The 27,856-nt window shown below is 39.4% G+C and overlaps 1 protein-coding gene and 1 non-coding gene across 5 annotated transcripts; both read right to left on the bottom strand.

Moving 5' to 3' along the window:
• Fbxo3 (F-box protein 3) lies at positions 1–27,856 on the bottom strand. Of its 4 annotated transcripts, XR_007233969.3 has the most exons (13): positions 27,715–27,856; positions 25,249–25,338; positions 22,602–22,765; positions 16,396–16,510; positions 14,278–14,482; positions 13,060–13,105; positions 10,162–10,246; positions 9,093–9,215; positions 6,984–7,099; positions 5,325–5,515; positions 3,252–3,451; positions 1,112–1,405; positions 362–465 (listed from the first exon to the last, which is right to left on the bottom strand). XR_007233969.3 is itself a non-coding variant. In XM_048443648.3 (11 exons), exons 1-11 carry the CDS (start codon positions 27,816–27,818, stop codon positions 271–273), a joined length of 1,434 nt encoding a protein of 477 aa, XP_048299605.1. In that variant the 5' UTR covers positions 27,819–27,856; the 3' UTR covers positions 1–270. The 4 variants fall into 4 exon arrangements, 3 of the variants coding, with proteins under 3 accessions (XP_048299605.1, XP_048299606.1, XP_048299607.1); XM_048443648.3 differs by lacking the exons at positions 1,112–1,405; positions 3,252–3,451 and having other exon boundaries at positions 1–465; XM_048443649.3 differs by lacking the exons at positions 362–465; positions 1,112–1,405 and having other exon boundaries at positions 2,971–3,451.
• Positions 18,339–18,473, bottom strand: LOC125406662 (small Cajal body-specific RNA 21). The gene has a single exon (XR_007233984.3).

The raw sequence follows: 27,856 nt of genomic DNA on the forward strand, positions 1-27,856 counted from the left end.
AAGTAGAAAATATTTTTAAACAAAGAAACATCTGTTCTTTAGTTACAGAACCACTCTCCCACTTCCTCCTGGAAGAGAAAACAAGATTCCCATTTCTTCCTCTACCTACGAAACAAACCAAAGCAATCCAACTCCTAACGTAGTGACATGTACAACCTAGGTCTGGTACAGAATTTCATGCTAGTTCTGCTATATGCTGAGCACAATTATTTACATTATTGACAACTCTATTTAACAGAATAGTCATCTCAGCATTTCCTTCCACACCAGCTAAAAGAGACGTGAGCAGCGGCGTCTGCGGACGGGAACGTCAAAGACCCTCCTCCGTCTCTCCTCCCCTTGAACCTCATCTGACTCATTCTCATCCTCATCCGATTCATCTGATTCATCCATCTCTGCTGAGTCATTTTCTTCCTCCTCCTCAGCTTCCTCTTCCATCTCTTCATACTCATCAGGACCCATTTCCTTAAAAAAAGAAAAATCTTTTGATGAGAAGAATGTCTACCATTTCTTATAATTCTATAGCCTAGAATACAGATAACTAGACATGTTGGGCACAAGTCTTTACAAACCGGAAATATTCAATCTCATAATGCAAGATTCTAGACTGTATATTGTACCACATGTTAAATAATGCTCAATATGGTTTGAATGGTAACTACATTAAGACAGTACCTATCCTTTACATAGTAGCTGGTAATTTATACATGAAGGCAAGTATACTATTCCTAATAACCCACAATAAAGTTTTAAAGAACACATAGTAATGTGTTTATTCTTTATAAATCTGTTAACAGAAAAAAAGATGTGAAAATATTAATCAGATATGACCTCTACTGCTAATTTTTAAGCACTGTTCTTAAAATATTTTTATTAAGTTCCAAAGACACATCATCCTAAAGATCAGTAGCACTTTTGAAAAAGGAATATTTTTATTTTTTTCAGTTGCTTATAACAGCATCAGTCACTCTTTATCTCCTAGCTCCTGTGGCTGGGTGTCTGAGAAGCACTCAATGGAACACTTCTGGCGTCAAGTCTCTCATGATGCTACAGTTGAATGATGACTAGAACCAAGCTTCACCAAGGACTTCTTCCCTCATAAGTCTGGTACCTGGACTGAGATGATCCAAATAGTTGGAGCCTGAAGAGGGTGCACCTCCTTCCATCGTGGAGCTGGATCTCTACATGCCTTCTCCAGCATGGCGGCTTCATAGGAACTGGACTTCTCATACTAGGTCTCATCACACCAAAGGCACGTGCTCCGGGAGAAAGAACTAAGCTCAAGGCATTTCCCTTTTCTAACTCAGACTCAGCCAGTGTCACTGCTGATTCCCAAGACAAGCGCAGTCCTAAGATCAGTCAATGCTGCAGGAAAAGGGAGACCTGGAGGCCCTGGGACAGACTCCTGTGATGATAGACACGCAATGTCAAACGTCTTTGGAATGCCATTCTGTTTAAGCAGGCATCCCTAATCAAGCGTGGCTTTAACTTGGCTTCTCTTATACACACCTGAAGACTCAATTGTTGTTATACTGGCTAGAATTTGAACAGCCAGAGCTCAGCTGGTAATCTGAATACTGAGAAACTTAGCACATAATGTCAGTAAAAATCCTTCCACCATGACTTTTATGGCATTAATATCATTAAGCACTGCTATGCCCCCCCCCCCTTTTTTAAAGACAGGCTCTCATGTAGCCTAGACTGGCTACTCTGATCTTGTTTGTAACTGCTATCTCCCTTGTTCTCTGCACTCAAGCCTCCTTGTGTCAAACATACTAAGCCCACAGTTGCCTAAGAACCCTCACTGCCAGCACTTCTTTGGCTGAATAGTCAAATCGACTTGTTCTCTTCACTCCTATTATTTATTTATTTTTGTAAAAAATATTTATTTATTTATTATGTATACATAATTCTGTCCGTGTGTATGCCTGAATGCCAGAAGAGGGCACCAGACCTCATTACAGATGGTTGTGAGCCACCATGTGGTTGCTGGGAATTGAACTCAGGACCTTTGGTAGAGCAGGCAATGCTCTTAACCACTGAGTCATCTCTCCAGCCCTCTTCACTCCTTTTATATCTCTACTTACTTGTCACTAAGTAACAATGTGCCTTTCCTGACACATCTTACACTAGAACCTGACAGGGCACTCTTTTTAGCCCCTGATTTTCTCCACCACACTTGTTACTTGACACAAGAGCACATGTTAGCTTATTTCTTCCAATTAGAATATAAAATCCAAGACAGAGATTTTGGCTGTATTGTTTACTACAGTATTCAGACACATGAACAAACAAATGAAAAATGTAGGAGAAAGAATTGTGTCATTTAGGATTTATTATAACACAACAGTAACAATCAGAAAATATACACAAAGAAATATGGCATTTCATTATTTTTTAAATCTACGGAATGAAGATTTCAAAATTTTGTAGGAAATACAAAAGGAGGGATAGGGAAGGCTTTGGAAATTTTAAAACATGATCATCAGGTAGTATAATTATTAAATTAATGAAGAAAACAAGAACTGTTAAAGGAATCAAATGTGATTAGAGAGAAATACTCAGATGAAAGTGTACTAAACAAACAGCACATAAGAGAGGATCAGAGAAGAACGGACACAAGGAATGTCCATAGTGCCCTAAAGCACAATAAATACCCCATCCAGGGATGTCATTGAACTATGTAAAGTGTATTTACAGTGGCAAATATAAAGGAAAAGAAATTATGAACCCTAATGACTAATCAGACTGGTAGAGGACAAAAAAGCAAAACACAATTCAACTTCCATATCAAGGAAGAAAACAGAAATAAGGTCAAAAAATACAACCCCACTATCTTTTTTAGTTTAAGTCACAATTCTCATTTTTGACTGTTCATCTTTGAGAAAGATATTTTCTGTGAGGCAGGGCATCTACATTTTCTTGTAGTTAAGCAGAAACTAAAACTCTAAATAAATACAATTGAGAGGGTTGAACATGTAAAGGGTTTATTTACTGTAATTTTAAAAGAAACTGATACTACTATAAACGCTCTCTTCTAATTTCTAATATGGTAAATACTGACACATCCATGTAAACGAGTTCTTAGGAGTCGTCAATGATGCTTACACATCTAAGGAGGTGATGAGACGCAAAGGCTTGAGAACCACTGTCCTTAAGTAAAACCCATACCTTTACATTCACTGAAATAATATTAAAAACAGGAAACAAAAGGATCAAGCTGACCATTTTGACTACCTGTCCAAACATACCTCAGTGCTCTTCCTCTTAGGACAGGAATGTTATTACAGATGGTAACTGCAGAATTACTTCCATAAACAGACAACAGTCCTAAGCACTGGCACACAGTTCTATAACTTCAAAATGCATGAGGCAATCTGACGAGAATGAAGCACGAAATGGACAAAGCCATAATATTGATTGAATATTTCAACAATAATCTCTTCAATAGCTGAGGCAACAAACATGAAAGAGAGCAATATACAGATGACTTGACAAACTGTCAATCAATCAATCAGCTTGGCCTGTCATTTATAGGATAAATTCTTACATGGCAGAATATACATTCATTTCAAATACACAAAGATCACCAAAATAGAGAATTTCTTCACATAATTTTGGGCCATAAAACATTAAAAAATATTGGCAATACACAGTAAGTTCTCTAATCACAGTAATATTAGAAATCAACAAGCAAAAGACAACTGAAAATTTTCCAAATACTTGAAAATTAACATATTTCTATGCAGTCATAAGTCAAAGTTACAACGGGAATCTGAGAATATTTTGAACTAAATATTAACCAAAACTAACATCAAAATTTGTGCAATACAGCTAAAACAATGCTTAGAGACATCTAAACTTCTACCTTTAAAAGCTGCAATAAAAGTGAATTAAACCCAAAGTAGGCAAAATAAAGACAACTGCACCAATCACTGAGATAGAAAAAGGCAAACAGTACAGAAACTCCATCAAAACTAAAGCTGTTTCTTTTTGAATGATCAATAGAAAAGATGTGATAAAAAAATGTAAATCACCAATATTAAGAATAAAAGAGGATATATTTGACTACAGCTCATGTAGCCATTAAAAGGATATCAAGGGAATATTGTGAATAACCTTATGCTAATAAATTCAACATTTAGGTGAAATGACTAAATTCCTTGAAAGACACAAATTATCTAAACTGAAACAAGAAATAGAAAATGTACATATTACAGAAATTAAGTCCATGTTTTGTAATTTCCCCACAAAGCAAATTCCAGTCCCAGACAGCTTCACTGATGAATATCAACCACTTAGGGATAAGATGGTACCAAGCTCATATAGATTCTAACCAAAACTGGAAGTCTGGTCTGGTGTAGGCATGGTGGCACACATCTAGCACTTGGGAGGCTGAGGCAAAAAAACAATGAGTTTGAGGCCAGTCTGGGTTACATAATGAGACCCTGTCTCAAGTCCTCCTCATCCCCTCCACCCGCCCATCACAGAGAGTAGCAAGTACTGGTAACATGTTTCTAGCATTCTCCCATTGGGAAGGAAGTTAAAGGTTCACTTATAAATCTGGACTAGTACAGGTCCTTTACATTGAAAGAGAATGGATCCTCTTTCAGTAAGGTTAGTAGCTTGTCCCTTTTTCTAGGACTATCTCAAACTCACCCATTCCAGGAGCTAGGAAGGCATTTCTAAGCACCTAGTGTCTACAACTCAGTGGACTCTGAATATACTATTCCCAAGCTCTCACACAGGACTTCACACACTTTGCGTATTATTTTACAGTCTATAAGTTAGGGTTACTGTTGTACCTTAAGAAAAGATTTATAAAATATGCCTGATTGACTTGAAAAGTAATCACAGAGGACTGCTAAAAGTATATTTCTACCCAATAAATCCTCAGTGAAGAGCTCTACAGGATACTAGTTTATTTTATTAAATTGAGAATCTTAGCAAAAAATACTGTAGGAAATTGTTTTCCAATTCGTAACCACAAAAATCAGTATTAATTGGTCTCGTTTGGTCTTTCACATCATCTGACACACACAGGCCACATAGCTATTGTTGACAACAGTGGAAAAGCTTAATCTGCCAAACAAGTGATAATAGTTTCTCTGGCTGAAAAGTAAGGAGGAGCTAAAATAAATTTATTGGTTATCTCCCTTCATATATTAATACAACCCTAAGATACTTCCTCAAAATGTCCACTTCTTTTTTGGGGGGGGGGAGGGCGGCGGGACATTATTTATGAACTACTCATCTACCTAAACAAAGATGGTCCTTAGAATACAAAGTCATGCAATTCAGCACTAGAAAAAAATTTAACTTACCAGTCGGGCTATAGACACCCTGAATGTTGGACATGACATGTGGAATCGGGGGATGGCAACATTAAAGACCTTGTCCTTAAAGTAGAGAAAATGGAAGGTATAATAGCCTTCCATGTAGCCGGATGTGGTGGAAAACGTGGTGCAGCTTGTGTACTCATATATCCGACCTGGGCTAATGATTGGAAATTCTCCTGCAGAGAAAACAGTAACAATAAGCCAAAGTACAAAAAGCTCTTCTTAAAGTAAATATGTTTTCAAGATGTTGTACAAGTAGCTTGAAAGTAAGCTGCACAATTAGGAAAAAACTCTAAAAGTAAAATAAAACAAAGTATTGGCAGTGATGAGATCATGAGGGCTTAATTCTCTTGATTTCCATTTTAATCAGATTTTTTTCGGCTGAGGACTTTTTGCATGTGGAAGGCAGAGGACAACTTGTGAGAAATGTTTCCTTTCCACTGTGGGTCCCAGAGATGGAACTCAGGTCATCACCTTTGTCTGCAGAGCCATGTCGCCCGCCCTTAATATTTTTTTATTTCCCAAATTCTCTACAAGGTAGCAGGTGGGGAATATCAAGTAAAACAAAATTTCAAAGGCACACATTTTTTTCAAAGTTGACATAATCTTTAAAACACAAATAATAGAAAAGTGTCACAGTTGAAGTCCGGTGGTGATGGCGCATGCCTTTAATCCCAGCACTCGGGAAGCAGAGGCAGGCAGATCTCTGTGAGTTCGAGGCCAGCCTGGTCCACAAGAGCTAGTTCCAGGACAGGCTCCAAAGCTACAGAGAAACTCTGTCTCGAAAACACACACACACACACACACACAGGTTACAAAGGTTCCAAGGTGCATCCCTAAATGTTCTGTTCAGTCTGGATAAATGTCAGTTACTAACAAGGGTCTTCACACCAACAAATGGCAAAAAGAATTAAAGCTGTAATAGAATCCCTTAACACTAAGTTCTCTCTTTTTAAGATTTTATTTTATATTTCAGCCAGCTGTGGTGGCACACACCTTTAATCTCAGCACTCAGAAGGTAGAAGCAGGTAGATCTCTGAGTTCAAGTCCAGTCTGGTAAATGGAGTTCTAGGCCACCCAGAGCTACAGTAAAACCCTGTCTCCAAAAATAAACGCATAAATAAAAATAATAAAACTGTATATTTTAATTATGTGTTTATGTATGTGGGTGTACATGTGTGCATAAGAGTATAATTGCTCACAGAGACCAGACCAGAAGGCATCGGATCCCTGGAGCTGGAATTACAGGTGGTTGTGAATCACCTAACGTGCATGCTAGGAACTGAACTTGGTTCTTCCCTGGAAGAGCAGCATCAAAAGGAAAATTAAATCTGTGCTATTAACTTTATCATTCACCTCCAAATTATATAAAGAATACTGATATGAAATTTATTTTACTGTACTATACCACCTAACACACAGAACAAATAATAACATTTAAAAAAAACAAAACCAAAGACCACAAGAATAATAATCAAAGAATCCTAGCTGACCCATGGAAAGCAAAACCGATCCCTGTATAACTGAATTTGCTATGGTTTTAGAAAAGTTGAAATTTCAGTGACTAAAATGATAGGCTAACGACCCCCACAGACAAAATCTATGGGTACACAGTCTAAACTTTCTTTGAAGCAAATGACTTACCAACTACTCCAGGTCCTTGAACTTCTTCCACATCCCCTTTAGCATTTGTTATCCTCCAGTAGCGACTGTCCAGCTGACAGGCCTTTTCCGGAAGTGCCTCCCTTGACATTTCAATCCTGGAGAAAAGAGCAGAACATAGATGCATTTGTTTTACTACAGTATTTGAGTTAATACTATAAAAGACTTTCAAGGGAAATTAACAAATCTAACCCAAAGTCCATGTAAGTTAGCCATAAGTTCTCAAAGACGGTGCTTTAACTAGGCTAATTCTCCCCATGGAAATGCTTTCACTTAATTTATTTAAGTATTTTCAGTAACAACCAACAATAGAATGGGCCACAAAAATACATACAAACACTGTGGTAGCAATCATCTTTGGCTGCTCAAATAAATATCCATTGGGCACACACTTTCTAGACACAGTGTCATGAAAAACTTCTAAAGAACTCAGACATTCACTCATACAAATCTATGCAACACAATTCTTTTTTTTCCCCCATTAGTTTCTAAAAAGCTCAAAGTATGGCTCCATCTACTGGGATTACACTTCAACTCTATTTCTAGATACTATCATTTCTTTCTCTAGGAATCTGTGCCTCTAATTTTCATGTGGAATACCCTGCAGTACCAAATGCAGGGCAGGAAGGCGTTTCTATTTTAAACAAGTCTTAATTCTAAGCAGGATCTAAATAAAAACAAACATCTAAACTACACTTGTAGCAATGGGTTATTTTTCTGCTTAAGCAAGAATATTTCTAAGTACAGGGAATTTAAAGCATTTGTTGTTTTGTATTTAATTAAATCAAGCATTTAATATTATATACGACACACATGAAATACTCCATAAATATTTATTGCACTTTAAGGTTGAATATAGATAGGCCACATGAAACTTTATAAGCATGGTTTCCTGTTTGGCAATGTGACAACTTCTAGATTACATTATAAATCTAAAATAGAGTTTTGACAATTACAACTTAGTAGTTCAGTTCCCGCAGCAACTGTAACAGTAATTTATATTCAGGACACATACAAAAAAACCACCTCCCACAAGTTGACCTCTGGAAACCATCCACACATGCATACACAATAAGTTAAAAATTTAAGTGTACTTTAGATCTAGGGAGATGGCTCAGTGGGCATAAACATAGGACTGGTGTTTGGGGTCCTAGAACCTACTTAAAATACTGGGTAGGTGTGGTTGCCCGCCTATAATCCCCATGCACAGGAGGCAGACAGCATCCCCAAAACAAGATAGGTAACTCATCTAGTTATATTGACAAGCTCTAGGATAACAGCAAGACCTGCTTCAAATACTAAGGTCGATCGTGACAGAGGAAACTCCTGATATCAAGCATAGGCTTCTGCATACACATGAACCCACACATATGCAAATAGACACACATACACACACACAAAAATACAATTTTAAGAATAAATAAAAACTTTTTTTTGGGGGGGGGTGTTTCAAGACAAGATTTCTCTGTAGCTTTGGAATCTGTCCTGGAACTAGCTCTTGTAGTCCAGGTTGGACTCGAACTCAGAGAGATCCCCTACCGCTGCCTCCCGAGTGCTGGGATTAAAGGCTTGTGTCACCTTTTTTTTTTTTTTTTTTTTTAAAAAAAAACTCTTAAATGTACTTTATGGCTGGGAATTGCAGCTCAGTGACAGAGTACTTGCTGATCATATACAGGGCTTTTGGCTTAATCCATAGGACCATAAAACAGAATACCACCACCACGAAACCACTCCCCCCAAAGAAAAAAACAAAAACTCATTTTATAGACCACATGCAAATGGGGCAAATACAAAACTGCCAAAAGATATCTGCATTTTAACTGAAAGGCGAGTCTTATGGTTCAGATATAAAATAGTTCCAAGGGCTCACGTGTTGAAGATTTATTTCCTGGCTATTATGAAGTGAACAGCTTTGTACTGTGGCACTATTCAACACTTCTATGATACTCTGCCTTATCACACTCTGACCCAGAAATGACAGAACCAAGTGGCCATGAACTGAAATCCTGAGCCAAAATAACCCAAAAACTCTTGGATGTTTTGTCACAGAAACAAACTGGCAACTCCAACAGTCCCATTTAAAATTCTCACCTGATTCGGTATGTGAAGAAATAGTGTGGGGGGTGTACAGAGCTGAGCTCTGGCAGAAATGAAGTGGACACTGAAACCGTAATGTCTCCAGTTGTTGCTACACATTCTGGGTCATGAATATATCTAGCAAAAGAGGAAATTAAACATGGTTAAACCAACTAGCTTCAATTCTCAAATAGTTTAAAGATAATTTACAATACTTTCCTTATACTTTAAAAATTTAAGTCATATTGATACAATCCCGTAGAACTTGAATTTCATAATACTGTAAAACCTTAGTGACTCTGGTTCAGTACAGACGGCAATCAAAGATCTGTGTCAGGGACTCAAACCGTGGATCAGTGATCAGCTTAGAAACTAACAAGGGCTTCTCTTGGTTTTCTTTCTTTTTTTTAAAAAAAAAGATTTATTTATTAATTATTTATATAATATTCTGCCTCCATGTATGCCTGCATGCTAGAGGAGGGCGCCAGATCTCACTACAGATGGTTGTGAGCCACCATATGGTTGCTGGGAATTGAACTCAGGACCTCTGGAAGAGCAGTCAGTGCTCTCAACCACTGAGCCATCTCTCCAGCCCCTTCTCTTGGTTTTCAATGCTACCAAAGTTTGGGAATCGTTTAAACCTAACCATACTTGTTAAATGATGACTATGAGAGATGAAAATACATAAGAATGTAAGGATCTTCAGCCTCTTATGCATAATTAGTAATTCTTGCCCCTAATGGAGAAACCCATGGCATACACTTAAACTACTGCTTCTGTATAAACTAGTATAACCTGTTACCACCTCTAACACTAACTGCTAACATCTGAATGTTCCAGTTAGAGAAAATAAATGTTTGCCAAGAGTAAGTTGTTTACTTGCTATTCATAATAAACCTATTAATTGGCTAACTTTCTTATTTTGCAAAGAGAAACCATGTAGTTACTGTCATGCTACTAAATCACATTTAGTTTTTCCTCTTGATCTTTCCTTTCAGAGAAACCTCAACTCCTGATAGATCTGCAATAGTTAGCCTTTTCTGATTTATAGTCATTTCAATCCCAAAAGCCCCAACTAAAATACCTGAAAATCTGGTCTCTGATGATGGGAAAACCACCTGATACAACATTGTTGACATAGGATGTAAACCAGTCAGTAAAAGTAGCACCTATAAACCAAGAAGCGGGGAATGAGCAAATGGGAAAAATCTACAGAGGAAACAGCAACTGTAATTTCACTAGACTTGAGGTATAATATCAGAACTAGAAGCGTTTACAGGTATTATCTACTAGTACTCTATTGTCCATTCTGCCTTCCCAATTCTTAGTTACTGTGAGTGTGGTACATGCCAAGTAGGTGCATCTGTATGTGCCTGGACATCCACATCACATCCCTGCTCCACCACTCTTCACCTTATTCCTGAGACAGAGCCTTTCACTGAACCTAGAGCTAAACTGGTATCCAGCCAGCAAGGTCCAGTAATCCTCCTGTCTCTGCCCCATAAAATGCTAGGATTACAGGCATGGGCACACCCAACTTTTACATGGGTACTGGGACTTGAACTCAGACTCTTTTACTTGCACACTAAGTACTCTTAAACAAACGAGCTAACTCTCCAGCCCTTCTGTTCTCAATTCTATCTATAGTATGTCCTTTGCGTCTCACCATCACTATCCCTAGCCTCTGCATAATTGTTAGGGAATTCTACAGCTATTTCCACCCATTTATACACACACACACACTCAAAATAATTGTTTTTTTTTGAGTTTTGTTTTGGTACAGTGATAAAAACTATTTGTTTACTAACTTTTAAAGCATACAGAACAAAGGAAATTACATCTAGGAAAAAAGCATTAAGGAAAGGTTATCAGGCACCTCCTCTCAATCATCAGGGTTCATCTTATACATATTCTGATATACACTCAAAATACTGGCACAAGCCAGGCTCAGTCTAGACATCTTCCAGAGACATGACTTTGTAGAATTCTCAGCATCAGGTCAATATCAAAGTGGTCAAGATGCTCACTACTACAGATGCAGTTGCAGTGGTCCTCCAGATTCTCAGTGACTAACTCAAAGCAGAAAACATTTACATTAACACATCCATATTATTGGTCCATCTTATACTAAAAGGATTCATACCAAGTATTTATATGAACTAAGTTTAAACATTCTAGGTAATACAACATGATCAAACTTTCATTTTTTTTTTATTTTTGGTTAGGACAGCTAAATGCCTAGCAATCTATAGTATTTAATGTTGTTCACTGAATTGTTTTGTAATCTGGTTTCAATTAACCCAGTTCTTTATGAGTAGCAGATGCTCAATTTATATCACTAATTATGCTTTTTAATTATCAGACTTCATATTTGTTGCAATGGTTGTGTATTCTGTTTTAAAGCAGACAAACAGAATGAAAGAAAGAAACTCAGAACCTAAAAGTAACTCTCCTTATTGGTCAGGAGGCCTTTAACTCACAAATTGATGATCACTGTGTGGCTAGGGCTGTGATGGTCATCTCTGAAAATATGCTATACCAAGATGTCAATGAAGATAATGAACACAAACAACCTGATGATGCTTAGCTTAGAAATAGGAGGCCATTCGTGTCAGAATAAGTTGAAAGCTAAGGCCTAAATCTAAAAACTTACATAACTTGGATAAGGGCGAGACCACTTTAGATAGTGTGAAACATATCACAAACCCGGACCATGTCACAGTACGGGAAAAAAAAAAAAAGACACTTGCTTTCTGCTTTAGGTTTCAATGAGAAGATAAATTCAGTGCCCAAGTTTATTTATTCACGTAGGAAGCTTCTGCTGGTGAGCAGAGTCTCAGTAGGACAGATGGCATGAACAGTAAAAGGTGAGCTGCACTTACACATAAAGAGTTCCCCAAAATTATTAAGAACTATCTTCCCAGCCAAGGCAAACAAGTGCCAAGGAGTTTGTGAAGCTGTAATTTACACTCATCTTGAAGAAGAATACTTCTCAGGTCTCTACCGTGACTTGTTAATTAGCAGCAAATAAGAAAAAACTATAATCAATTTAAATAATTTTCCCTCAAATTATATACTAATACACTCTGTGGAAAGCCCATGGATATGTTATAGGAATTAATCCTAGTTAGTTCAAACTATCAACCTGACACAGCCTAGAGCAGCAGTTCTCAACCTGTGGGTCATGGTCCCTTTGAGTTCAAAGGCCGTTTCATGGGGGTCACATATCAATGTCCTGCATATCAGATATTTACATTATGATTCATGACAGTAGCAAAATTACAGTTATGAAGTAGCAATTACATAATTTTATGGTTGGGGGATCACCACAAGGAACTGTATTAGACGGTCGCAGTATTAGGAAGGTTGAGAACCACTGGCCTAGGGTCACCTGAGAAGGGAGTCTCCATTTGAGGCACTGCCCAGATCAGACTGGCCTGTGAGGGATTCTCTGGATTACTGACGTAAGAGGGTCTGGTCCATGTGCACAGCTCCATTTCCGAGGTAGATGGTTGTGGCTAAACATAGGGCTGTGAGTGAGCCAGATGGCAAGCAGCCCTCCTCCATGGCCTCTGCTTCAGTTCCTGCCATGAGTTTCTGCCCTAGCCCTAGCTTCCATTAGTGACAGACTGTGACCTGTAAGCTCAAACAAACCCTTTCCTCCCCAAGTTGCTCTCTGTCAGGATATCCTACCAGCAACAGTAAGGTAATACAGAACCTATATCGCTTAGCTAAAGAAAATTAACAACTTAAGACTGTACAGGATATGTCTTTTTTTTTTTTGTAAATGAAATGCAAAGAAAACACAAGGGCTGCCCCTACAAGAAAACACAGACATAGAACTTTATAACCCAGAAAGTACTAAGAGGCAGAGGTATAAAGTTACACCTATGCTAGCTGCTCAAGTAACTCAGTCTTACCAATTCATTTTCTTTTTTAACCAATAGAAAAAAGGGAAAAGAGGCTTTTCTGTTTCTCTTACCTATGATAAACATGTCAATAGCAGCAGGATTCCGAGCCACTTGGTCCTACATAGGGGGAAAAACAAAAACTGATACAAATACATTTATTCTTGTTCCTTACCTAGATCTCTGGGAACAAAGCAAAATAGATAAAAAGAAATTCATTGTTCTAATCAATACTCAGATAATCCTTATTGTTGTGAGTTAACTGTCTTCCAGGTCAAGCAATCACCATTCTGGAGAGGTCAGTTACACTCCCACCACACACATGCAAAAGATCATCCCAGCTGTTTTGGCTGTTTATACCCCATTTCCACAGAAAAGCCCAGTCTCCAGCTGTTCCCTAATACCTGGTACAGAAGACTAGGGCTGAGAGTCCATCGGTACAGCTATGGGGAAGTCCCCATACCTGCTGGGTAAAGCTTTTGAGGTGCAGCCAGTTCATGGAGGGGTACCCACAATGCCTATAAGTAGTCCCTCACTATAAATACAGTCACTGGTTCCCCAGAGTGAACTCTGGTGGGCCCATGCCTCAGTTTTGTCACTGGGACCTTAGGAGGAAGGGTAGAGAGGACTTATGTCTCTCCTTAAGGAATTTTAGCAACACCTGTCAGTTCCGACTATTATAATTTCTAGCTTGGACTTACTCTATAAAATGTTTGGAGGCACCTCTCAATAAAATGAAAACATAGAGTGCTATTACTATTAAGACAACTTAGGAAACTATCCTTCAAGAACATAATTAGTAAGTAGAAGTGATAAAGTAGATTGCTTGTTATCCTAGAAGAAAGAGCTTTCAATTCAGAGTCAAGAGACCTGAACAATTCTAGGATGCTCAAAAGATAATTTTACATTTTACAATCAAGGACTCTGATAATAAGTTCCTTAACGTGAATCACAACTTTCCATCTAAACATGTCACAGTCGGCACTATTTGTCCAATGGCAAATCTTCCTTTTGGTTATCCATATCACCATGTGATGATTAATAATAATATATATTATTATATTTGGTATAATATAATATATTGATTTTAATTTTAATTAAAGCAAATATTTAATTTGATTTAATATTTTATTATATTATTATAATTTTATATTATTATATTATTATATTATTTATTTTATTATAATAAAATGTATAATGCTCCAGCTTATTTTATGTCCCTAAATGTAGCCAATTCATACATTTATTGTCAGAACACGTTAAAGCCATAGTCAAGCACACTCCCCACTTACTGGACATTGGTAGAACACTTCATTTTTATTTCGGCCCTCTGCAGCTTCCACAGCTATGTACTGACTCAAGCCCGTATGTATGCAAAAGGTTAAAGGGAGACAGTATTTCAGTCCTTGTCTCTGCTGAAATCCTCCGGCAGCAGTATCAACATCTAGTAAATCTTCAGAGCGGTAGTGATTTGACAGCGCCATACTTCCGAGCAACCTGAGGAGAACGCAGACACAAAGCTGTCAACAGCAGAGCAACAGAAACATACTGGGCCGTGGGGTTTGGGTTTCATCTTCTCGGTGAATGATTTCACACTAAAAAGTTTTGTTTTGTTTTGGTTCTTCCAATGCATCCTTGGCCAGCCTGGTACTTACCACACTCTGTTCAGAGTGAGCTTGGATTATTTGACTCGTGTCCCCCATTCAACACATTCAGCTTCACAAATTCACTATTTTTTCTTCTTTTTTGAGACAGGGTTTCTCTGTGTGTAGTTCTGGTTGTCCTAGAACTCACACTGTATATTGTAGAATATTATTTTAAGATGTGTTACATTTGTTTATGCTGTGGAATGTTTAATAATGCAAAGATGTGTTGCATTCTTTTGTCACATTTGTTTAACTCTGTGATGCTGTGTTACTTTGTCTAAAACACCTGATTGGTCTAATAAAGAGCTGAATGGCCAATAGAGAGACAGGAGAAAGGACAGGCAGGGTTGGCAGGCAGAAAAAATAAATAGGAGGTGAAATCTGGGAAGTAAGGATTGAGGAGCGAGGAAGATACCAGGGGCCAGCCGCACAGATACACTGCAAGCTATGGGGAAAGAAGTAAAGAAAGGTATATAGAAGTAGAGAAAGATAAAAGCCCAGAGGCAAGATAGATGGGATAATTTACATTAAGAAAAGCTGGCTAGAAATTAGCAAAGCTAAGGCCAGACATTTATAAGAAAGAATTAGCCTCTGTATTTATTGGGGAGCTGGGTGGCGGGCCCCCAAAGAGTTAAAAAAAAACACTGTAGACCAGGCTGGCCTCTAACTCAGAGATCTGCCTACCTCTGCTTCCTGAGTGCTGGGATTAAAGGCATGCACCACCACTGCCTGGCTCAAATTCATTCTTTAAATCAGAATATTCTTATTTATATTTAAAAATTAAATGTCTAAAGTACTTAAACATCAGTGATTTTAGAAGAATTATAACTTTACTGCCTTTAAGGAACTTGGTGTGGTGGTTCATTCTGTAACCCCACACTAAGACTAAGGCAGAAAGACGAATGAAATAATGAGACTAGGGCTAGATAGGGAATTTTTGGACAGCACACACTAGAAAATAGTCTCAGGCTGGGCAGTGGTGGCGCACACCTTTAATCCCAGCACTCAGGAGGCAGAGGCAGGCGGATCTCTGTGAGTTTGAGGCCAGCCTGGTCTATAGAGAGTTCCAGGGCAGGCTCCATAGCTTCTGAGAAACCCTGTCTTGAAAAGCCAAGAGAGAGAGAGAGAGAATGAGTGTAGGTGCCAGAGTCATTGGGAGTCCCTGGAGTTTGAGTTACTGGCCGTTGGGAGTAGCCCAATGTGGGTGCTATGAACTGGGGACCTGTGCAAGAGTAGTACTCACCCTTAATCACTGAGACATCTCTCCAGCCCCCTAAACTGGCCTGTTTATGCCCCATCCCTGCTATTTCATTTCTGAGTAGTACTCTGTGTTATCGGGAGGATCCCCTTGGAGAATGCCAGGGGATATCAACTATAGTTGAGAGAACTTGCATCAAGTTCCTAAAACATTTTGCCTAACTTGTAACAGGGTAATAAACACATAAAGTGTATACTCACAAATATAGGCACATGTATCTCTCTCCTGTGTCCCACAGCTCCCATCCCCAACCAGTTCTCACTTTAATCATAAATATGTGTTGTCAGGCATAACGCTTCTATGTGACACATTTATTCTGGTAAAATTTAATTTAACCTATATTATCTTATGGATTGCTATAAAGAAGAGGGAACCCCCCTCTCGACAATACATACATTCATAATATATAAACATACATTTTCTTATATATAAGATAACTAAAGAAAACTGTGAACAGAATGTGTAATGTCAATGTCTGAGAATGACTCAAACATCAGACATCTTACCCTGGAACCACTAACTTCTGCCCATTGTGAATCCGGTATGAACAGCGATAATCATCAGGGAGCTTGCAGCCAATCTGAGCTTCCACAGCATCCAGGTCTTCCTCACGTGCACCTTCTGCAAAAGCACACCAGAATCAGAACTGTGTGTGCACAATGAGACTTCAATCTCATTGAAACTCAGTAGGCCAGTTGCCAACCCAGGAAACAATCTTATAGTAAGTGAATTCTGTTCAACATATATTGACAAAATATAGGACAATGAATTGAAAATTAATTTTAAACACTGAATAAAGTCCTCAGTTTCCTCTTAACAGGTAAAACACTAGCACAAAGTAAAATGAAAAGGGGAGCCACCAACAAAGTAGCCAGAGGTGGTGGTATGTCTGTATCTCCTGGAGTGAGAGTTCAAGGGGAATTCCAAAAAAGAAAAAGCAGAAAATAATCAAATAAAAACACAAGAGGTCAATTAGGCATCTAAAATCACCTTGATTTTAAGCAATTACCAATTCTAAAACAAGTGGCCAAAGAGATGAGTCCAGGTTTAGGCAATACTATAGGTCTGATAGATTAAAAAAAGAAAGTGGAAGCATCCAGTATTCACGAAGTAGAAAAGGCCCTGTTCAAATAAATAAACACGGTTTTGCTAGGTTACAGAAAGCTACTCCGAAGAAAAAGTGAACTGGAAACAAACCAGTCCTCATGGACAAAAAGCCCAGTTTTTCCAACTTTCAACCCTAGACCAGGGTAATGTGATCAACCCCCCCGATGGTCTGCAGAAAAAGCAGAAGGAAATCTCTAGAAGAAAAATGATCACCTCAAGACCCAAATAGTGCTGTGCAGTCACTCAAAAGAGCTAAGCTTCAATACAAACAAGAACTTACACAAGAGCAGACAGAGTGCTGGCACATAAGAAATAGTCTAAAAATTAAAATCACAAATCAACACTAAGGGGCTCAGTATGGACTAACATGTATAGGGACCTGAACTGGAGCCCAAATACCCCCCCCATCACAGGGACAGGGGGAGGGAGATGATCAGAACTAAAGCTCTTTCAATGCCCAAGAAGTGGTGAATATTAAATTGTATTAGCCTTCAATGAATCAAAAATGCATATTTTAATCTTTATTGTAATCACTAAAAAGGAAAAAAGAAAAAGCAAAGAAATTAAACATAATTAAAATTGCAAAAAAGAGTGAACATTATTTAAATGACATGTAAATAAATAATCTAATGAAAGGACAGACCAGGTAAAGAACAAGGGCTCAAGAATGCAGTGCAGTGGTAGAGAGCACAAGCTTAGGTGTTAGGCCTTGCCAGGCAGTGGTGGCGCACGCCTTTGATCCCAGCACTCTGGAGGCAGAGGCAGGTGGATCTCAGGTGGATCTCTCTGAGTTTAAGGTCAGCCTGGTCTCCAGAGAGTTCAGGACAGTTGAGGCTACACAAAGAAACCTTGTCTGTGGGAAGGGGGATGTGTTATGCCTCAGTTTCAATTTCAGCACTGAAGTAATAAAAAAACAATTCTACTCAAGAGACTCATCTTAATTCAGACACAGGGAACAAAAAGCTAGGATGGCTGTACTCAGAACACACAAGACAGGCCTTGTCAAACAGCTTTACTATAACTAATGGAGAACCTTCATAGTAATAACAGGTTAAATTCACTATGTAGGAGTCAATTTTATATACCTAAGTAAAACAGCATGCGTTTGTGCACAAACACACATACATATATGTATACATACATCTCCCCCCTCTTAAACCTTGGAGTACACTGCAAGGGGGCAGCAGGCTAAGCAGGGAAGTACCACCTACAGCCCTAAATATATTCTAATATCAGAGCTAAAATGGCAAAAATGGTTTACAAGCAGTGAATTAATTCTCCAATGCTGCAATGGGTATTAGCAGCTTAAAACAATATTCACTTGTTTGCCTATTTTGCAAATAATTGTGAAGTGAGGACAGTTCGGGCAAGGCTCCTTGCCTAAGCCCCTCTCCCGCACAGGTACACACCTTGCCCCTCCTCTGTCGGCTCAGCTGAGGATGAGTACACTGAGCTCATCCCCCTAGGACACCAGCCAAGAACTCATCTGTATCTACAGATCAAACATTCTAGTAAACTCAACCTCTATTTAAATCACATTGTTGAAATCCTGGTGTTATTGAGGTGCTAGCTCATCCTACCCATCTTTTGCTTCAAATCCTCTAAGCTCACTTATTTGCAGAATTCAGCAACCTGCAGTTTTTTCAAAGAAACCTCAGAGCCCCTTGACACTTCCTATTAGGTTGTTTTCTCCTCAACATACCAGTCTGCTTACTCAAAGTAAAAATCATATTATGAATCTGCCTTCTCAAAGGCCCAGATGCGTTTTAATGTAGGCCCATTCAAGATCATTTTCCTTTTAATTGACATCCAAATGCAATTCATTTGGGACCTTAACTATACCTGCAAAATCTCTTCACCTTTCTTAAAAAATAGAGAAGTTACTGTGAATAATTGAAATACATTAAAAAATGGGAATCAAAATAACTTATTATATTCTTGACTATACTCAAGGAGAAATAACTGTACCATGCATGTATACCATAAGCTGAAAATCTTAGGCTACTTCATAACAGTGCCTACCACAGAAGGAAATTTCAGCAAACCTCCCAGTAACTAATAAAAACAAAAAGACAGATGCTGGAGAGATGGCTCAGTGTTTAATAGCACTGGCTCATCTTACACAGGACCTAGGTTCAATTTCCAGAACCCACATGGCGGCTCATAATCATCTGTAATTTCTTTTCCAGAGACTCCGATGTCCTCTTCTGGCCTCCAAGGATACCAGGCACAGCATATGGTGCATAGATGTACACAGATAAAATGCCCACACACATAAAATATAATATTTTTTCATCTTTAAAAATGGGTAGGATGAGCAAAAAATGGGCAGTATCGGCCCACATCTTTAATCCCAGCACTCAGGAGGCAGAGACAGGTGGGTCTCTGTGAATTTGAGGCCAGCCTGGTCTATCGAGCTAATTCCAGGACAGCAAAGGCTACAGGGAAACCTTGTCTCGAAAAACAAACAAACAAAAACCATTAAATTTGAAGCCAGGTGGTGCATGCCTTTAAGCCCAGTGCTTGGAAGGCAGAGGTAGGTGAATCTGTGAGTTCAAGGACAGCCTGGATTACAAAATGAGTTTCAGGAAAGCCAGGGCTGTTACACAGAGAAATCCTGTCCCAAAAACTAAAAAACCAAACAAACGAAAAAAAACATCATAGTTAACAAAAAGAGATAAGGAAATACATGATTACAATACCAGAAAATCAAAATTGGACATCAAACACGCCACCCAAACTCTCTTCATATCCTTTCTCCGATGTGAAATGAAGGTACTAGTAATTAACCAGGGTTTGGTAAATTATAGCTAAGACGCTAAATTCTTTTTATCGGAATCCAGCCACTCCATTTTTGTTTCTGTATTATCTTTGGCTGTTTTTCAGAAACAACAGACTAACAGCAGGGCTAAACACAGAATACAGGTCTCTATGAGAGACCATGGGTCCCACAAACTCTAAAAAATTTCTGTTTGCTCCTTTAAAGGATTAAACTCCCAACTCAATTCTAAGCCAATACACAAGGAAAATATGGTTTGAAAATACACAATTAAGAACATCAATATAATACAATCTCAAGATACTCTATAAGATTACCTCATGTCCAATGCCTAGTTACCTGCTAATTTTCCTTTTACCTGACACCTTTATAACCTTAAAATTGAACAAGAGTTGTGACACTTGAGGTCAGCAGCTAGGTTCTTAACTTAGTTGTGAAACTCATAAGCCTGAAATTCCTAGCATTTCCAGTACTGTAGATATTCTAGGCTTTAACCTTATTCCAAACTCATGACACACCCTGAGAACTGGCACCTTGCAGTAAAGCAGAAGTGGCCAAGGAATCTGACAGCTAAATACAGAACAGACACAAGGAGCCTAGGAATAACAAAGGACAAGAGAAAAAAAGCTGTCAGTCTGTCCTAAAGAACAATCATGCTACAGTCTCACGGTCCAAGTGCACTAACATAGAGTGACCTTTTAAGAAGACCTTGGATATGCTAAACAAAATGGGCTAAGTTCTCTCCCTTCAACCACAACTAAAGATTACACTTCCAAAGTGAGGCCAGGCAGTGGTGGCTCACACCTTTGATCCCAGAACCCTGCAGAGACAGGCAGACCTCTATTCTGGTCTGCAGAATGAGTTCCAGGACAGTCAGGGCCACACAAAGATAACCTGTCTCAGAAAAACAAACAAGCAAAAACAACAAAAATACTTAGTTTTGTGTCTACCTTTGTGCTATTATAAACTACCACCTATTTTACAGATCACCACTGCACACTTATTTTCAGATTATGTCCTCCTGAAGTAGTTTATGCTCATGTCAGGTGAATGTTGCTACTCATTTCTTCTTAGAGGATAAGCTGTTAAGATATTAACGGGGGACTCCAGCGTTCTACCCTACTCCTTCTACTAAGACCACTTAGTCTGCCTTCTAACCCAGATTTAAGCATTTTTTTCATGAAATCATGGTTTGTCTGAAAGTAACATTTCCATGAGAAATTACAGTGGAAATGTAAAAGAATAAAAGAATGATAATTTAGAAAGGCTGGTTCTAATGAGAAAGAGTGAAAAAGAACAGATTCTAGTTTTAGCTTAGCAAAACTACAGCAAACTCCTGGTTCCACTTAGTGAATAAGTCTGAAAAAACATAAAGTGGAAAGCAGATTACAGTGCTTGCCTGAAGATCAGAGTGCAGAGCTAAGTCACTACTCAGCCAAGCAATGGTTACACACCTTTAATCCCAGGACTAGGGAGACAGAGGCAAATGGATCTCTGTGAGTTCAAGGCCACCCTGAGCTACACAAGATTGAGTCTGTCTAAAAGAGAAACAGAGCTCACACAAAGGTGATCCCTGCATTTGGGATCACATGCCTTTAGAACCCCAGCACTAGGAGGTGGAGACAGGAGCAATATGGCTGGGCAGAGAGGGGAATATAAAGGGGAAGAGACAGGAACCCAGTAGTGTGGAGTCTGAGGTTGGTGCAGAGTACTGTAGGATCACCCTTTTTGTCTGAAGATTTGGTAGAGGTAAAAGGTCTCTCTAGTGGCTGGCTGCTTTGCTTTTCTGATCTTCAGACTGAACCTCAATTATCTGTTTCTGGGTTTTTATTATTCATGCTACACAGATAAGCAGTTATAAATGTATTTTATACGGATTAATTAACAAATCCAACAGAAATAACTTGTTACTAGTTCTAGTCATAATTAGGCAATAGAATAGAAAGAACATAGATTCTGGGGTCAAATAGACTTCAGTTCAAATCTTGGTTTGACTACTTTGTAAAACTCTGCGAAAAGAAAAATGTCTGGATTCTTGTGATACTCTAACATACTTAAAGACCCAGGTTCTTTCCTAACATGCTAGACATCAAAGAAGAAAAGGTACTGACAAAAGATTTCAATTAAAAAACTAATCTTGGTTTGGAGAAATGATTCCATGAATTAAACATGTCTTGTCACATAAGCATGACGACTGAAGTTTGGATTCCCAGAAACTACATAAAAGTTGAGCAGGGGAGGCAGCATTTGGAAGGCAGAGGCAAGAATACCTAGGTAAGCAGGCTACCTAGACTAGCTCAGTCACTGAACTCAGTAAGTAAAGTGGAGAGCAATCCAGAGAGACATGTGATGTCCTCTGCCTTCCAAATAGGAATGTGAGAGCACATGTGAACATACACACACACATGCACACTAAACACATACACACAAAACAATAATAATCATCATCTTTAGGGCTGGGGTTACATTTCCATGGTAGAATACTTGCCTAAAGTGCAATCACCTCAATCACCAATATTGCAAAAATAAAAATAAATCATAATGGTTACTCTCAAGCAATTTTAGCATTGTTTCTTTATATAAAACAGCCATAAAGATAAAGTAGCTCAGCTTTTATTTAATATCCATATGGGTTCCCAGGTTAACCAAAAAAGGGCAAGATTCTTGTAACAACATCAGCACTATACTTCCTTGTCTATTAACAAAATGTGTATGGTGAACTAACTAAGAGGTTGGATTAGCCCAGGTACACACAGATCCAAAGCTATTTCAATTAGTCCGGCTATACTAACTAAATGTGAATGGGGGACCCTGTACTCCTAGTACCTTTCAGAGATAAAACCATCCGAGGACACCTGGGCTCCAAGTACTTCTTGAGGTCATCCCAGGCCTTTTTAATAGCAGCATAATGGTTAATGTATCTTCCTACATCTGAGTAAGCATCTATGAAGAGAGATTTCCAGCACTTATTCTTCCGGGATTTCTCTTCCCTAAATAGATTTAAAAAACAAAACAACACACACACACAAGATTAAGAAAGCTTTTAAAATGATTTTTAACATACCTTTTTTCTTTTCCTCTGCTTTTTGAGACAGGGTCATACATAGTAAAGGCTGGCCTTCAAATAGCTATGCACCTAAGGATAGCCTTGAACTTCTGATTTACAAATGTGAACCATAAACTCAGCTTAGCACATAATTTTTGATACTTACCAACACACCTTTATTGGAAGTTTGTATTAACTCTGCCTTTTTATTTTCTTAACTTATTTTAGCTATAAAGATAACGAGAAGTGATACACCAAAAACTTTAATAATTACTACTATTATGTCATAGTAGGGTTATTTATGAATCACTACTTTCTACTTAATTTTCCTCCAAGTCTCCCAGTTCTTAACAAAATATGTGAATAGTATATCAGTATAAGTTTCAACTTACTCCTAAAAATACATCAGTTAAAAAACAAACTTTTCTGAGACAGTCTCAGTAGTTCTGGCTGACATGAACTATGCTTCCCTGATCTCTAGGTTACAGGTGTGTGCTACGGAACCTGGACTCAATTATAAAATATAAAAAGCACAAGTAGGGGCTGGGGAGATGGCTCAGTGGTTAAGAGCACTGACTGCTCTTCCAGAGGACCTGAGTTCAATACCTAGCAACCACATGGTGGCTTACAACCACCTATAATGAGATCTGGTGCCCTCTTCTGGCCTACAGGTAGGATACTGTATAAATAAATAAATAAATAAGTAAATCTTTAAAAAAAAAAAGCACAAGTGGTTGTCCCATTTTTGAGAATATTTAGAACCTAATAGCATAATATTGCTCTAGCACATCTACATTGATCAGCCAGAGAATCTTAAATCAAAACAAATACATGATTCAATATCTTTCTTTGCTTTAATTATATAAACATTTATTGCATACTTGCTTACTAAGAACATTAAAAAATACACTTTTTTACCCTTAAAAAAGTGGATAGTCTAATCATGAACAAAGAATAAAATGTTAACTTAAGAAGGATAAGCAATCACAAAGGGTACTGATCTTTTCCTACAGAAGATGCAGAGCCACTGAGGGCTTAAGGGGAAGTTGAAAGGGGAGAGTTGAGGCTGTGGTTTGGGGTGCTATGGTAGATTTAAGGTAGAAAACCAGGACCATTCCAGACCATTCCAGAAGACTTAGCGAGGTTCTGAAGCAGTCCCGGAGAGAGGCCATAGACTGAAGAACGCTGTGATAACCAGGTGGGATGAGTGTGGGGAGACCGGAAGAGCTAAGCTAGGGATTCAGGTGAATGCAGGGAGAAAGAAGACCTAGGATGACTCCTGACTCTGGCCTGGGTTCATGGGTGAGTGCTACAATGAAGACTAGAAATGGAGAATTAAAGGTTTAGATATAAAGAAAAGAATAAATCAGAGAGCAGAGGGTCATTTTGGTTTTTTGAAACAGTATATGTAGTTCATGTTAGCCTCAAACTCAGAATCCTCTCCGACAGTTTCACAAGTGCTAGACTCCAGATATATACCACCTGACTCCAGGTAAATGTTTTGTTTGGTTTCAGTTTGGTTGGGGGAAGGGATGCAAGGAGGGCATAAGCATCTTTTTATTAATATGTATGATTACCATAAATATATACAGCTATCAACAAACGTAGATGACAGTGAGATTTAGGAGAAGTAGAAGGAAAGGCAGAGATACCTAACATATTTCTTCAATTGTGGGAAGTCAGGACCGCTAAAGTTGGTAGAGAACTATAGGTTCTAAGTGTATATATGTATGCATATATGTGTATATATGTAATATTTAATATAGTTAATATATATTTAATATATAATATACTTTGGTTTTTCAAGGCAGGGTTTCTCTAAGTAACCCTGGCTGTCCTGGAATTGACTTTTTACACCAGTCTGGCCTTGAACTAAGTATATTATTGAAGCTAAAAGCATTAGTTCTACCAAGGGAAAAGTTAGTAACAGTGGTCAAGCATTGGAAGGAGGAATTCTAAGTATCAATATATCCTCATTTTTTACTTTGGGGCATCACCAGATATGTGTAAAATTTGTAAATCAAGGACCCGAGGTATAAGAATTTGGAAATATAGAAACAGTTTCCATAAATAACTTCTAAAGGCTTAGGACTAAAGACTGTCTTTTGTTTTGTTTTGTTTTGTTTTGAGACAGGGTTTCTCAAGATTTTTAAAAAGAAATCAGAAGCTCAGTTTTTACTGAGCTGAGTGCTGGGTATTGTACCCAGGACCTCACCCATGCTAGGCAAGCATTCTGCTCCAGTGCCAAGCGTGGTAGCTCACCCTGTGATGCCAGCAAAGAGGCTGAAGCATAAGGACTGCAACAAGGTCAAGGACAGCCCGGACAAGAGAATGCGTCCCTGTCTCCAGCAACAATGAAAAATTTACTCTTAAAACAAAACAAAAAACCTACATCATAGCCTATACCCATGGTCACAGAATACTTACTCAGTTATCAGCCAGTATTTTTTGCAATGTCTTCTCCACAATGGATCATGAGTTGAAAGTTGGCTAAGTCTTCGACTGACATAGCAACAACTGGCAGGAAACAGATTCAATTAGTATAAAAGAAGGAAAAATTAAAAACACAGATTAAAATAGTCATTGTTAAATTTTGTTTGATTCTCTTTCTTTTTCCTACTTCCACTTACTACCTATATAGCTGCAATGCAGTATCTTTGAAAATCTATTTAATGTGTGAGTTAATATAATTGCCCTGTGAGCAATAAGGAGAAAGTAGCATACTATCTCATATTCAAACTAAATTCCCGATAGAGTAATACAGTTTAATACAACAGCCAAGCACATATGTATCCAAACCATTAGGGCCTGGCAACAGGTTGGACACTTGGCAAAGTTGGAGTGTACTGGGCAAGAAAGAAGCTGCAGTATGCTGGATGAGTCTGTAGACAAAAATAGTATTCAACGCCACTCATTTCCACAAACATTTATGGAGGAGTCATGTCACTTCAGCTTAAAATTCTGATTACTACCTAAAGCTCTGAATTGAAATCTGTTCTTACAAGAGGCTACATGATCTCACCAGCCGCCCTTCACGCAGCCTGCCTGTTAGTCATTACCACCTTCAGCATAAATGGCTTTCTCGTTTTTCTAGTTGAACAGGCCACACTATTATTTACAGACTCCGAGGACAGAACTGCGCTCTGCCACACTTCAGATCTCCCACTGAGTTAGTACCTCAGCCTCCACGTTCCAACAGTACCACATATGTATTCCTTCCTAACAACTGCCCCCTCTTATAATTATGCACAGTTTCCATCTTGTCTACGATGAAAATGTATTTAAACTACATCTTTAAAAGATCATATTTCCAATTCACTATTGTATGCCTACATTTAACTGACACATGGCAGGCACTCCAAAATATTGATTGAACGAATGAATACAAAAATAAACAATCCTTCCACGCTAGAAGTGCATGCAGTTATGGGAAACTGTAGCTGAAGGAAGATGGTGAGAGAGTAAGGTTGCCACGCTGAGCAGAGTGAGTGCTCCAGACAAGAAGCAGAGCTTACACAACAATGTGCATGTGTGTGGTATGCCGCCTGATGTCTGCTCTAGCTAGAGCGGACTGTGCAAATATGATAATGGAGGAAGGCCTGAGAGGCCTTAGATAAGAAGCTGGGTGATAAGGGCCTTAAACACTGCAAAAGTTCTGGGTACAGTCTGCAAACAGGGCTATTAACGGGCTTTTAAGAATGACAGCCAGGTTTGCCTTCGGAAGATAACTCTGGCAGCAATCACAGATAGAAGGCTGTCAAGATCAGTTATAGCTGGAGAGTATTTCAGATGAATCAATTTGCGTTGGACAGCATTTCCTACAGAAAAACTTTCTCTGCTTTAGTACAGGCTGAGTAGGGGAGAATGTGTTTTCTGGACAAACAAAAGTGTGAGCAGGTACGGGTGGAGGCCGTAACTGAAAATCCAGGACATACCTCTGCCACCACTTAGTTGGCCAACCAACCTGTAACTCCAGAAGTCCACACAAAGCGCCAGGACCCAGTGATCAATCAAAAAACAAAACTATATCTTCCCCATAGGAGAGGGCCTTTTTACCTCCTCTGCAAACACACGGAAGCACAAGAAACCCTGGCCATGCTGTTAAGGATGTAAACAATCCTAACATGGGGGTGGAGAGATATGGAGTGAGGTAGAGAGGGGAGCGAAGCTGCGCCATTTCTTCCTCCAACGTAAACAGTCCCGTTCTCTGAAAGAATTGAGTTTTGAGCCACCCTCACCAGCATGCCGGGTGTTTCTTTTTGGAGCAAACGTTGGTAATCTGGGAAACCCTGAGGTAACCGCAGTCAACCTGTAAGGCCTCACCGGAAGTCGGTGACAAAACACAAAATCCAACCACCCACTGTAAAAAGGAAAACTGACAGCCAAAAAAGGCGCACACACAAGAGAAAGTGCACGCTGCCGGGGACCACGGTGGCACCAGAGGGAGTCAGAAGGTCGCAGACCTCCTCGCGCGCGTTCTACCTGCCCACGGGGGCTCTGGTCATCCTGGACCCCAGACACGACAGGGATGCTCGTGGGCCGGGATAGTGGCCTTTCCACGGCGCCAGACGAGGTCCCCAAGGGCCAGCAAGGGTCCGCGGCGTGCGACACCAGGGAGCCACCTCTCTCCAGGGCAAACCGGCCTAGCCAAGGCTGAGCGAGAGGGCACGAAGTCCCCGGGGACCTGGGCAGGAGTGGGGCCTGAATGCCCAGCACCCTCCTCCGCGTCTACCCCAGTCCCCGCCGTGGCTCTGCAGGATAACGGCTGCCCTGCAGTCACCCGCTGGTGCGGAGGAAGCCCGCGTCCAGCCAGCGACCCTGGGCCTCCTTCCCTCCCTCTTTCGCCGCTTCCTTCCACGTTCCCACCCGTGCCATGAGCGCCGCCCCATTTACTTGATCAGGTCCCTGTAGTCGACGAAGGATAAGATGAGCAGAAGGGGGTCGGTGGGCAGCGACTCCAGGGTCAGCGGCGCCGTTTCGGCCTCTACGGCAGCCATCTTGCCCGGCCCGCTGCAGCCTGGCACCACCCCGGCCC

This window comes from Myodes glareolus, chromosome 10 (genome assembly GCF_982192425.1).
Source record: "Myodes glareolus chromosome 10, mMyoGla1.1, whole genome shotgun sequence".
Taxonomy (NCBI): Eukaryota; Metazoa; Chordata; class Mammalia; order Rodentia; family Cricetidae; genus Myodes; species Myodes glareolus.